Genomic DNA, 14,079 nt, shown 5'->3' with positions numbered 1-14,079 from the left:
GGGACACCCTCCACTAGCCCAGGCTGCTCAAAACCTGTTCCAACCTGGCCTTGATATCACAGACTGATCATTATGTCATCCTTTTACCCCACTCCTCAATAATTTTGGTGGCTGTACTCTGCTGCTGAAGATTTTAACACACTCCACAAAGTGGATATGCTCCCACAGTCCCTTCTCCACTGCAATGACAACAGTGACCCAGTGCAGCCCCCTGTGTCATCCGTCCACTCACACATCTCAGAATCATGTCTCCGCTAAATGTCACACTGGAAACTGTTTCAGCTGCTTCTCTGGAGTGTGTCCAGAGAAGGTCAACAAAGCTGGTGAAGAATGTCTTTACTGAAAGGATTGTCAAATACTGGAATAGGCTGCCCCGGGAGGTGGAGGAGATGCCATCCCTGGAGGTATTTAAAAGGCCTATAGATGAAGTCCTTCAGGACATGATATAGAGGTGGGCTAGGCAGGGTCAGGCTGTGATTGGACTTGATGATCTAAAGGGTCTCTTCCAACCTAGGAGATTCTATGATTCTAAGGGGCTGGAATAAAAAACCTTAGAAGGAGTGACTGAGGGAACTGGGGTTGCTTAGTCTGGAAAAGAGGAGGCTGAGGTCAGACCTTATAACCACCTACAACTACCTGAAAGGGGGTTGTAGAGAGGTGGATGTTGGTCTTTTTGCCCATGTGACAGGTGACAGGACAAGGGGGAATGGCCTCAAACTGTCCCAGGGCAGGGTCAGATTAAACATTGGGAAAAAGTTCTTCACTGAAAGCGTTATTGGGCACTGGAACTAGCTGCCCAGGGAGGGGGTTGAGTTACTAATCCTGGATGTATTTAAAAGACAGGTAGATGAAGTGCTTAGGGATATGGTTTAGTAGAGGACAGGTATGGTTGGACTTGATCTCAAAGGTCCTTTCCAACCTAGTGATTCTATGATTCTCCACTCCAGCCACCAAATCCGTCTCACAAAAAAAAGACCTTTTTTTACAAGGTAGAAAAGGCTACCACACAGTTCAGCTTGCTTGCCTCAGCAGCTCTGTCTTCCAGGTTATTTATAATTCTTCTAGTTTGCATGTCATGACCAAATGTTACCAATACCTGAAGAACTTGCTGTCTATACTTTCCATGTGATTTGTTCACAAAAAGCCATTTCTTCCCTCTGGCTCCAGTCCGAAATGCAAACATACCCAATATAACACAGCTGTTGAGACAGGCAGCAGGAAAACTGAAAGGATGGCAGGAGGGAGGGAAAGGATAGTTTGAGTACTACTTGGAAGTGATTGACAGTTGCTGTGTTGGAGGGGGAAAAAAAAAGTCATTTATTTTGTTTTTAAAAGCTTAAATACATAAAGCTGAAGCTATCACACATGCTTTGCAGATGATCACTACTTTCTTCCACCTCTTTTGTTATACAAAGCTCCCACAGCAAGTCTGTGCATTCCTGTAAACAGCAAGGAGGTGCTTTACATGTGGTCTTCTCAGAAACTGAAGCAGACAGTAGTGGCAGTTTTATGCTTTGTGTTCTTCTGCCACGTCAAGGAAGAGCAAGAATCATCCAAGACACATAAATTGTTCATTTTTTTCTAGAAATACTCTTTCCATCATGCCAAAAATAAAAGCTTCCCCATCTTTCAGTTGAACATGGATGATGCAAGCACCTTGTCTACACTGACTTGGACATGAGCCCATGTGATATTTAAAGACACCATTCTCTCCAGACAAAAAAATCAATACCTTTTATTTCCCACTTTCTTATACTGAGAATTCAGGTACCCCAGATGAGGGTGGGGACACCTCAAGGATGGTTCCCCCAAAGCTCCTCTGATACTCCAGCAACAGTGTATTTTTGGAATGCCACGAAGCAATATGAACAAATTAAAACCTTGCAGCAAAAGCACTTAGGATTCAAGGTGAATATTTATTTCTAAATAAAACCAAGTTAAATTCCTTCCCTAACCCTCCCCTGCATGCCCCACAGCCCTTACAAAATACAAACACATTTCAGCGGTACAACAAATATCAGGACCAAGAACGAGGGGAAATGTTTTAGTGTCTATGCCACGACTTCCACCACCATGTTACACCTATTGCAACACACCACAAATGTCAAAAGCACATGGGAAAGCTGATGAGAATATCTTCTACCTTTTTGAGTGTGCTTGCCTCTACAGGAATAAGGTGTGAAGTACAGCAAGACCCTCAGGAAGCCTTAGGAAAACCTAGATAGAGAAGTATTAAGTGCAGCTGGAAAACATTTCCTGTTTCCTATCAAGGCCATTGCTGTGTCCAAATGTAGTACTATGTTCTTTTTGAGAACAAGAGGACAAAGGTCTGCCAGCAGGCAAGTTTGTGTTGACAGCCCTACACTATACACCTTAGGCAAGGCAGAAATTTGGCATGAGGACCATCCCTTTCATATGGCCTGGTTCCTTGCAATGTGCACCATCCTCAGCTGAGAAGACTTTGCTCAGTTGTGACACCCTTGCAAGCTCAGAGTGTGCTCAGTTCTTTTGAAACACTAGCAATGTTTTCCAAAGTGCAGACCGAGAGGAGGGACATGCTACCAGGACAGTCTGTGGTGAATTAGGAACCTCCTTGGCCATATGAATCATGGGGCGAGGTGGAGATACTAGGCCCCAAGCCACACACTTTGAAGGGAACCCATACCAAAGCAGTGAGTTGCTTAAGGCTCAGGGGAACAGTAAGAGAGGCAAAACTGGGGAGGAGAGGTGGGCTGTGATTTGTGGTCCACAGGAAATCAGACTGTAAGAGGATGAAGGTCTCTGGCCTTGCAGGCTGTCATGGCATGGTTTGATACGCTCATATTTGTGTTTGTGCCAGTTTAACTAACTGAAGGAAAGGTGCCAATTTCTCCTGAAATCTCCATTCTCATTAAAGACCCAACTGCGGATGGAATTTCATTGAAATAAAATTGCCTTTTACTAACATGAATTTTCCTTTCTCTCCTCAGAGGAGTAACCTCTACAAGCATTGAATCTTTCATACTACTTAAAGGACACATGCTGCTCATGATCTGATAGAAGACCTAACCCACATGCACAGGCCTTGAGGAGAATTTGAAGCCATAACCATCCAAATAGTGCACCTTGATGAACAAGACAGTTGTGATACGAGACTTTCCAGGGTGACTGTGAGGTGTGTATGGTACATTGCATGTAATGAAACACCTTGCTCATTGCTTGGGCAATGGAAGAGCACACATTTTCTAATGAGAAGAGAAGATCATAGTTTTGGTTCTTCAACAGGGACATTTTTATTTCCTATATTTTACAGGTAAGCCTGATATCATCAAGAAGAAGAGGTGAACTTCAAGAACATCAAAAAGAAGAGTACTAAAGAGGAACAGATAAAAGCCAGAAGTATGGAGGAAGCAGGCAAACCCAGGAGGTTTAAGATGATTAAAAGGCCCTGAAAAGGTGAGTCTCTGGCCAATGGACATAGTTGTTTCATTTGCTTCAGGAAGAAGTCATCATTGGGGTGAGTAAAGGAAGGTGCAGAGCAAACAGCAGACAGCCAGCAGCCTGCTGTAGAGGGGTGCACCTTGCAATGTACAAGTAATGGGAGTTTTTAAGAGACCCCACTCTTCATTTGGTGGCAACTAAATCCCTAATTGAACAACAAGAACAGTCAGGTGGACCCATCAGAAATTCACAGTTCTAGTCATGGACTAAAGACACTGACACCCAAGGCTATGGCTATTCTACTGAACCACGTGTGCTCAGGATCGTTTCTAGACCCAAGATCAACCAGCTTGGGGCAGCACAGTCTCTATAATCCAGTGCTTGCCCTCCAAATGAGCTGCACATTTAGGGTCCCAGGGACTCTGTATCAAATCTGTTCAATATTGAATTTATTTTAATACTTACTAGCAAACTCCAGAGCCAAAATGAGCCAGATGCTTATCTGTGGCTACCACACTTCAGGTCTTCATGCTTAATTCCTACACATAAATATTCCCTTACCTCTGGTCTCCAAAGAAGGAACTCTTGGCTACATTGATCATTGCCACAGTGTTCACAAAAACACAGTGAGATAGTAGTCCAACCACAAAACATGTATGAAAAGAGTCATCACACTGATTTAGGGAAATAGACCCTCATACAGCGTGTGCAGGACCAAGTCAGAGCTTGGACTCTTTAGCCAGGCTTTTGGGGATTGACTGGGGAAATGTTCTTGGGAAACTGGCTTTGAAGTCTCAACCTCAGCTCTCCACTATACTGGGACTAGCTGTTCATGGCCATTAATGGATGTTTAGGTCACGACTGTGGTGTGACATGGGGTTCTACAGAGCACAATGCACACATACCTGATCGTTTTAGCTAAAGAATTGGATCCTACAATTGCAGTTGTTACTGCTACAGTCTTGGGTTTCAGAAAGCAGCAAATGCCCTTGCAGGACAGTGAGCCCGTGTCGCCAACCTAGAAGAGAACTGTAATCTACAGCCAGAAAAAACAAAGGTCCGATTCAGTAGTTTCAGATGCTGCAGGGATATGTGAATCCTTCTGTGGCAAGGTCTGCAATGCAGCTTCACACAGCCCAGCAACCTTTCATCCTCTAACTTAGATCAGCATCAAAGAAATTGGCATCAGGAGGCCAGGAAAAACAAACCAGGCTGCTCAGAGGCTGTCTGGAGCATATCTTCTGTAGCTTGTGTTGCCCTATCCTGCACAAAGGCAAGATGTCTGTCCACATGCTGGGTGGTCACTGTTTCAAGAGGAGGCTCTGGGTGGGTGCAGTTGGAGCCCCATGGTCATCTGTTCATGCGTTGCAGGATGGTCACACAGCCATGGTAACTGGTACAGCGCTGCAGAGGTGGCTGCTGCTCCACAATCCCCGTTACTGGGTCAAAAGTGAAAGCTTTGTCCGTGCCTTCCCCGTTCTCATCTCGGCCACCTAGGATGTAAATCTTCCCTCCACACACTGTCAGGCCACAGCTCTCCTGGAAAGCAGAAGGAAAGCCCAAGAGTTGAGGAGCAAGCCTCCAGCTTCAGGCAATGGGTCTGAGCAGGGAGTGGGTCACTGCAGTGGGCTCTGCTCTCACCTGCCCAGTAGAATCATACAATCATCAAATCTTTAAGGATGGGAAAGACCTCTAAGATCCAATCATTTGTCCAATACCACCATGGCAACTACACCATTTCCTGGAATGCCATGTCTACACGTGTTTTGAGCCCCTCCAGGAATGGTGACCCCACCAACTCTCTGGGCAGCTTGTCTGAATGCCTGACCACTGTTTCATTGAAGAGATTTTTTTCCTAATATCCAATATAAACCTCCCTGATGCAACATGAGACCATTTCCTCTCAGCCTATTGCTAGTTACTTGGGAGAAAAGACCAACCCCCCCACCTCACTACACTCTCTTTACAGGTAGTTGTAGAGAACAAATAGGTCTCCTCACCTCAGCCTCCTCTGGGCTAAATGCTCCCCATTTCCCTCAGCCACTGCCCATCAGACTTGTGCTCCACACCCTTCCCTGCTCTGTTGCCATTCTCTGAACATGCTTCAGCACCTCAATGACCTTCTAGTAATAAGGGGCCCAACCCTGAACCCAGCACTCAAGGGGCAGCCTCCCCATTGCCCAGGCCAGGGAACAATCCTGCTGGCCACACCACTTCTGACCCCAGCCAGGATGCTGTTGGCCTTCTTGGCCACCTGGGCACACTGCTGGCTCATGTTCAGCCAGGTGTCAACCAACACCCCCAGGTCCTTTTCTGCTGGGCAGCTTTCCAGCCACTCTGCCCCAAGTTTGTAGTATCGCCTGGAGTTATTGTGTCCCAAGGGCAGGACTCAGCACTCAGCTTTGTTAAACCTCGTACCATTGGCCTCAGCCCATCGATCCAGCTTGTCCAAAAAGAAGGGAGCAAAAGCAGGCAAGATAAGTGACATCTGGTTCTTGGGGTACTGCAGTCTTACTATTTCAGTAAAAGTTCAGGCATTTGAGATACCCCAAGACAGTGATGGCAGCATTGCTGTTTCTGGCAGCCCCCAAGCTCAGCACAGACTCACAAGCACAGTAAGAGCCAGGAGAGTCAGCCAACACCTCCCTGTGAAAGCCACCTACACTGGCATTTTAATTCAGGTTGGGATGAGATGTGCCCCATCATTCCTCTCCGCTGGGCCACAACTCTTCCTGCAGCAGGAGTGCAAAACTGTCACAACACTGAACCAAGATACACAACCACCACCAGTCTATGTTCAGTCCACAGACCAGACTAGAGCTGGTATAACCCTCACCTTGAAACACATAGTGTGGAGAGCAGGTTCTCAATGCCAGTGGCTTCACAGAATCACAAGGTTGGAAAAGATCTTCCAGATCATCAAGTCCAACCATTCCTGTCCTGTGCTAAACCATATCCCTAAGTACCTCATCTACCCGTCTGTTAAACACATCCAGGGGTGGGCAATCAGCCCCCTCCCTGGGCAGCCTGTTCCACAGCCCCACAACTCTTGCAGGGAAGAACTTTTCCCCTCACATCTGAGCTGACCCTGCCCTGGTGCAGCTTGAGGCCATTCCCCCCTTCTTGTCCCATCTCCTGTCCCCTGGCTGAAGAGACCATCGCCCACCTCTCTGCACCCTCCTGGCAGGTCAGTGGAGGCGCTGAGAAGGTCTCCCCTCAGCCTCCTCTTCTCCAGACTGAACACCCCTAGCTCCCTCAGCTGATCCTCAGAGGATTTGCCCTCCAGCCCCTTCCCCAGCCTGTTGCCCTTCTCTGGGCACGTTCCAGGACCTCAATGTCCTTCTTATGGTGAGGAGCCCAGAACTGGACCCAGCACTCGAGGTGCAGCCTCACCAATGCCCAGTCCAGGGGCACAATCCCCTCCCCAGACCTACTGGCCACACTATTTCTGACACAAGCCAGGATGCCATTGGCCTTCCTGGCCACCCGGGCACACTGCTGGCTCATGGTCAGTGGGCAGTCAACCAAGACCCCCAGGTCCTTCTCTGCCTGACAGCTCTCCAGCCAGTCTCCCCAGGCCTGTAGCGCTGCTCGGGATTATGTCATGTCCCCTGTGCAGGACTCTGCACTTGGCATCGTTAAACCTCATTGTTCACCCTACAGACCCACTCTGGCATTAGTAGCTGGTGCAGATCCAGCCTCATCAAGAAAACTCATGTTTTCTGTAGCAGAGTTATCCTCCAAACAGTAGAAACACTGATGGGTGAGTATGTATATTTGAGTTGCTGTACAGGTCACATTCGCATGCTCAGAGCCAACCCACAATCTATTCCTTGCCTTCAAACTCAGCAAAGCACTGATGGCTCCTATTCTAGAGGGAAGAACTTCTTTCCTAAACCTCTTCCTTACCAGAGGCCCAGGGAGGGTGGCCACTTCTCGCCAGCTGTCTTTCCTTGGATCATAGCTGAAGATTTTACTGAGGAGTCCACCTACAACATAAATTATGTTGTCCAAGCAGACAGCACTGATGCACCTTTGGTAAAAAGGGGTGGGAGACAACAGCGTCCACTTGTTGTCCTCTGGATCATAACACTGGACCTGGGAAGAGAAATACAGCTATGGGAACAAAAATATTCCACATCTTCCTTCTTGGGTGAAGATGCTGTTCACTAGGAATAAAAGAGAATGAGGATAGAAACATGGATGGGAGCTTCAACAGTCAGAGACAAATGTCGTGAACCAAGGGATGAGGGAATCTAGCATTCCCTCTTGAGTTCAAGTCTCCCAAACAAACTATGAGCCTCCAGGGTGGCTGTCCTTGACCCAGATAGGAGATGGTTAAGTGTTCAGACATGAAGCTGAGAAGCACTGATGGCTCTTCCTTTTGCACAGGAGACCAGAAGCATCACTTCTGGCTTGCAGAGGTCTCCTCCAGGCAGTTACTACTGCTGCTACTTATGTGAAGTGAATGCCCATGGCGTCAGAGGTTTGTTCCTGTGATGCCTCAGGGCTGACCAGGCTTCAGGGCAGAACAGGCTCTACTGAAACCATATCTAATGCACTGTCAAATCCTGGCACCTTCCCTCTCTGGTCCTCTGGCTTACTGGTTTCCATTTAAACTCATGACTTCTTCATCTTATAATAAGGGAGTCTTCACTAGTCTTCAAAAGAAAAGACCCCCTTTGGGACAATCCCACTTCTCCCCTCACTCCCCGCCAAACCTTTTTGAGGTCTCCGGCCATTGTTGATGCCCCAGCAATACCTTGTCGGTGTTAGCAGTGTCATCCACAGCGCCTCCCATCACGTACAGCTTGTTCAGACAAGAAACCACAGCTGCTGAGCTCACAGCTTGAGGCAGTGGGGCCAAGGTTGACCAGCTGTTGGAGAAGGTGTCATAGCACTCCACACTGGAGAGGCGGTAAAACCCATCAAAGCCTCCCACAGCATAGATCTGTCACAAAAGGAGTAAAGCAAACCAATTAGAAACTCCTGGACTCACCTAAATGGGCATACATGAGGGGAGGCTAGGACCTCTCCAGAATCACAGAATCCTTAAGGTTGGAAAACATCTCCAAGATCATCTAGTCCAATCATCCCCCTGCCACCCATATTACTCTCTAAACCATGTCCCTAAGTACCTCATCCAACCTTTCCTTAAACACCCCGTGGTGCAGTGCCTCCCCCACCTCCCTGGGCAGCCCTTTCCAATGCCCAACTGCTCTTTCAGAGAAGAAATTTCTCCTCATCTCCAAACTGAACCTCCCCTGGTGCAACTTGCAGCCATTCCCTCTTGTCCTATTGCTAGTTATCTGTGAGAAGAGGCTGGCCCTCTTGGTGCAGAAGAGACATCAAACCATGGGAAAACCTTGGGATTGCCCTAGATGACCTTCAAACGTCCCTTCCAACCCAAACCATTCTATCTTAACACAGCTACCTGCAGAAATCTTGCACTATCCCATGGTAGATCTTGTTCCTAGAAATTATTTGTGCCCACTTCAGATGACAACACACACACACAGATCTGAAACCAGTATCTTGGTTATGTTGTTCTCCTGTCAAATCCATCTCTACATGACCCAGAAGACAAGCACTGACAGGGCCCCACACAGCTTCTTCCAAAAGTCAGGCCATTGCCTACCTTGCCTTGGAGTGTTGCCATTTTGTGTCTCCATCGGCCCTTCTGCAGGCAAGCAACCTTGATCCAGACGTTCAGCTGGGAGCTCAGCACCCAAACATCATTGCTGCTGATGTGTCCTCCTGAAAATCAGAGGGATGGAGGGGTGGTGCAATCCCAAGGATGTCACCTTAGTACACCATGGTATTGCATCATTCCTCCATGCAATGGAACACGTTAGGCCAGAGTATTGTTCTTGGGTTATGGACATGTAAACTCAGCTTCCCAAGGGAGATATGGTCTGGACCTCAAGGCACTTGTTACACTGCTCTATCCTTTATGTAAAGCTCATCTAATTGGCATTATATTCTAAGTGAAGGACACAGAGGAGACTCTGATGTTTTAGGAAACCCTGTCCAACATCACACATCAAAATCATCTCATTCCACAGAAACCACTTTTGACAGATGCTCCACAGGAGAGAAAGGGTTTTTAATAGTACCATCCTCCCCCTCAAAGGTGAAATTATTCCTCAGGACATAAACATCCAAACCACCCAAGGAGAAACTTCACCAGTAAGTGACTTTGCTCCATAGCTGGGATGCATGTGAATGAGTCCCAGTTAGTAGACCTAAGGAGTGCCTGTCCATGCAGTGGTCATGCTGTTCTTTGCAATCAGGAAGAGACCTTCTGATCCAGAGCATCTCACCTGATATGTACACATCATTCTTCAGTGTGCAGGCAGCAAACTCTGACTTGGTGTAGCCAGGCACGCTTGAGAGGGCTGTCCACTGCCTGCTCTTTGGGTGATAGAGGTCTGTGAAGGGCAGCTTCAGGAGGCCTTTCTTATCACAGCCTCCAATGACAATGATGACTTCTGCCAGCTCCATGAACCTAAACCATGAAAGATATGGTTAAGTCCCCAGACCATGCTGGCTACTCCTTTCCACTATACTTCCTAGGAGTGGCTAGGATTAGAGGGCTGGAGCATCTCCCCTATGAAGAGAGGCTGAGGGAGCTGGGCTGGTTCAGCCTGGAGAAGAGAAGGCTGCGGGGGGACCTCATTGCAGCCTTCCAGTCCCTGAAGGGAGCAGAGAAAAAGGAGGGGAATCAACTTTTTAAAAGGGTAGACAATGGCAGGACAAGGGGAATGGAGTGAAGCTGAAGGAGGGAAGATTTAAATTAGATATTAGGGGGAAGTTCTTTCCAGAGAGAGTGATGAAGGGCTGGAACAGGCTGCCCAGAGAGGGAGTGGATCCTCCATCCCTGGGGGTGTTCAAGGCCAGGTTGGATGGGGCCCTGGGCAACCTTGTGTAGCTCCAGGCCTGGAGGTTGGTGGTCCTGCCTGTGGCAGGGGGATTGGAACTCTATGATTCTTGTGGTCACTTCCAACCCAGACCATTCTGTGATTGGCAGCACAGTCCAATAGGTAGAGCAGGGTCCTCTCCTGCACCTTCCCTTTTGTCTACACATCCAAATCAAAGGCACCTCCCAGCCTGGGTAGGAAGGGGTCCAAACTGCATTGAGGAAAAAAAAAATGGGAATGACCTTTAAGAGTCCTTCATGAGATTGCCTCCTGCCAGTCACCCTCCCCCCTTCCTGCACAATCAAGACTAATCTTCAAGGCACAGCCACGAGTGTGGAAAGCTGTTCCTGGCAGCCTGCCTGCAGCAAGCTTTCTGCCTGGAGAGAGAAGTGTTTCCAGGAAATCTCACTCTCTCCAGCCGTAATAGCAGTGAGCAGACGAGACAGACAGCAGGAGAGGGAAAATCTTGCCAAATAGTAGGTGGCAAGAGAGGAACAGCTTTGCAGGAGGCAAGGGAAGAGGAAAGAGGAGGATGAAAGTGGATTTGAAAGACTTGGTCCAGTCCTCAGCTCTGCCATGGTTTGTGCAGGCAGAGACAATTCACTTCAAGCTGTAAAATGAGGGAATTAAAATGTGGATGCTGGAGGGTTGGAATTTATCCCACAGAATCCCAGGCTGGTGGGGGTTGGCAGGGACCTCTGGAGATCCCCCAGTCCCACCCCTGCCAGAGCAGGGTCCCCTCCAGCAGTCTGCACAGGGCAGCATTCAGGATCACATGACTGAAACATGCCCTAAATTACAGGCTGGGACTTCTAAGATGCCCTGGGGCAACGTCTGTCCTTCTGCCCAGAAGGCTTCTCTGAGCAGCACACAAATGTGTACACTTTTTGGGCTGAAGAGAAGGAGAACACAAGAACTTGGTCCTGCAGCCCTGTGGTCATGGATGTCCTCTGGAAAAGCATGGAAAGCCTTGCAAACTAACTCAGTTTGATATGGCAGCCCACCCTGGGCTCCCATGTACAAACAGCCACACATTTAATAGGGTCATCCCTGCTCAGGTCAGGGGGAGGCAGCAGATGACCTGTAAAAGTAATCCCTGTGAGAGATTTTAAAAAAAAAAAAACAAACCCAAACAAACCAATCCCAACCTCTCAAAAAAACTTTACAAAAAAAAATTGGTCATATCCAAACTTCATAATCACAAAAAGATGCAGATTTCTAGACACACACACCCCCCCTAGAAATCACTTTTTTCTTTCCCTCCTCGACCTCACACCGGCAGGTGCTGGAGCCAGCACCTTTTTATCCTCTTACTGTTCATCCAGAAATCAATGGAAAGAAAAAACACAGCAATTTGGGGATGCTTAGGTAGTCACTGGGATGTATGTTCAGCTTCATGGGAAGATCCTGTGTTTCAAAGCCCTCTGGCTCTGAGCGACCCTGAATCATAGAATCATAGAATCATAGAATGGTCTGGGTTGGAAGGGACCCCAAGGATCACAGAGTTCCAACCCTCCTGCCACAGGCAGGGCCACCAACCTCCAGGCCTGGATCTTCATAAGGTTGCCCAGGGCCCCATCCAACCTGGCCTTGAACACCCCCAAGGATGGATGGATGCAACTGGGTTCTTTTTCCCCTGGCCATTAATTCCTGACCTTGCAACAATGCCTTTGAGTAGGCACCATACTGACAGCCTTGAGGACCAAGACTGGCCCAAGGACCAAGACTGGCCCAAGCCTTCAAAGTAACAGCCTGGAGAAGGTGGGAAACGGCCCCAGAGAGGTGACATTAGAGCTGGTCAGTGGCAGAGAATGGAAAACAGGTCTCAATCTGTGCTCTACTCATTGGAGAAAGCAGATAGAAATAAAGATCTGCTAACACCAAGCCTTGCTCTTCAGTCTGGACATATATCTGGATAGCATAACTGAGCAACCAGAGCAGGTTTTGACAACAAAGGGTCACATGCATTAGTAAAAACTTCACAGGAATCCTTTAAGCCAGGCAAACATCTCCAGTGCCTCAATTTTGGAAACAGGGATGCCAAAAGTGAAGCAACTGGAAGAAAAGAATGACAAAAAGCCCCAAGAACTTCCCTCAGATTTTAACACCCATGAACCTAGGCTGTGTAGGTCTAAAAGGAGAAGATGCTGGGTTTTACCTTCGGGGCCTTGATCGCAAAGAGCTGACCTCATTCCCAAGGATGTAGTACTTGCGGGCCTCGTGCAGCAGAGGAATGCACTCCTTTGAGTCCTGGATGAGTCCATCCATTTCCACCTTCTCCAGGAAGTAGGTGGGATCAAGCAGGGGCAGACGGACATGCTCAAGGAGGTCCTTCAAGGCTCCTTTTCTGGCAGGGACGTCATGCCGCACCCAGCGCATCACTGCTTCAAAGACCACTTCCTCCTTGGGGACCACCAGCTGCTCATCTGACAGATACTCAACCAGCTCCTTCACACCCATCTCCAGGAACTCTTCATGACACGACACCTCCACAAAACACTCCAGCATGAATCTCTTGCTCTTTTCTGTCAGGGATGCGATGGAGAATGAATCAGCAAACTTCATGATGCCCAAGCAATTGCATGGGTGAAGCTGCCCTTCAAGGAAGGTGATACAAGCATCTCTGAGCTTGGAGATCTGCAGCAAGTCAGATAGTTCCAAGATGCCTTCTACATTGTCCTCCTGAATGACGATGTTCCCCCCATACATGTAATCAAGGAGGAGAGACATGGTAGAAGCAGAAATCTTCTGGATATTAATGATGTTCTGGTGCCCTTCTTTGAGACTGCCGCCAAACATGGCCCGGAAATAGGTGCTGTTGGCTGACAAAGTGGCACGGTGACAGGGGAATTCTTGTCCATCAATCAGTAGCACCACGTCTGTGAAGATGCCGCTCTGCCTGTACGAGTTCAGTGTCTGGAGGATTTGCTCAGCATGGCAGGACCCACTGCAGAGCTTCATATGCAGCTTTTCTTTGCTCGGGTCCCGCGTCACATTTTCCAGGCTGCTTGTCCTGAAACTTGATTCTTCTTTCATCATTCGGTGCATCCTGATTGGGAAGCAGTAAAGGAGACAGAAGAACAGCACACTATTAAAACATCTGACTGCAATGTCATGGAATCACAGACTGGTGGGGGTTGGCAGAAACCTCTGGAGATCATACAGTCCAACCCCCCACCAGAGGAGGATCACCTCGAGCAGGGTGCACAGGACAGTGTCCAGGCAGGTTTTGAATATCTCCAGAGAAGGAGACTCCCCAACCTCTCTGGGCAGCCTGGCCCAGGCCTCTGTCACCATCCCAGGAAAGAAGCTCCTCTTCAGGGTTAGGTGGAACTTCCTCTGGTCCAGTTTGTGCCCATCACCTTCTGTCCTATCCCTGGGCACCACTGAACACAGACTGACCCATCCTCCTGAGCCTACCCCTCAAGGATTTATCTGCACTGAAAAGCTTCCCCTCAATCTCCTCTTCTCTGAGCTAAAAAAGTCCCGAGTGCCTCAGCCTGTCTTCATCAGAGAGATGTTCCAACCTCCACATTCACACTGTCAGCGTGAGCAGCATCAGCACCTGTCCTGGGCTCCCATGTACAAACAGCCACACATTTAATAGGGTCATCCCTGCTCAGGTCAGGGGGAGGCAGCAGATGACCTGTGAAAGTAATCCCTGGGAAGAAGGGTTTCTGCCTGCAGAGGTTGGGTCTGAAGAGCAGAGGAGCATCATGGCATTAAAACAGCAACAGGA

At 48.4% G+C, this 14,079-nt stretch overlaps 1 protein-coding gene across 1 annotated transcript; it reads right to left on the bottom strand.

The window, feature by feature from the left end:
- Positions 1–4,770: 4,770 nt before the first annotated feature.
- Positions 4,771–13,388, bottom strand: KLHL35 (kelch like family member 35; the record flags this gene model as incomplete). Its single annotated transcript, XM_084265687.1, has 6 exons — positions 4,771–4,959; positions 7,330–7,518; positions 8,183–8,371; positions 9,059–9,177; positions 9,744–9,928; positions 12,499–13,388. The coding sequence occupies 6 exons, from the start codon at positions 13,386–13,388 to the stop codon at positions 4,771–4,773; spliced, it is 1,761 nt and encodes a 586-aa protein (XP_084121813.1).
- Between the last annotated feature and the right edge of the window lie 691 nt (positions 13,389–14,079).

Source organism: Gallinula chloropus (genome assembly GCF_964237585.1).
Source record: "Gallinula chloropus genome assembly, chromosome: 1".
Taxonomy (NCBI): domain Eukaryota; kingdom Metazoa; phylum Chordata; class Aves; order Gruiformes; family Rallidae; genus Gallinula; species Gallinula chloropus.
Note: the sequence above shows the minus strand (reverse complement) of the source record. Positions and strands in the feature narration are given on the sequence as shown.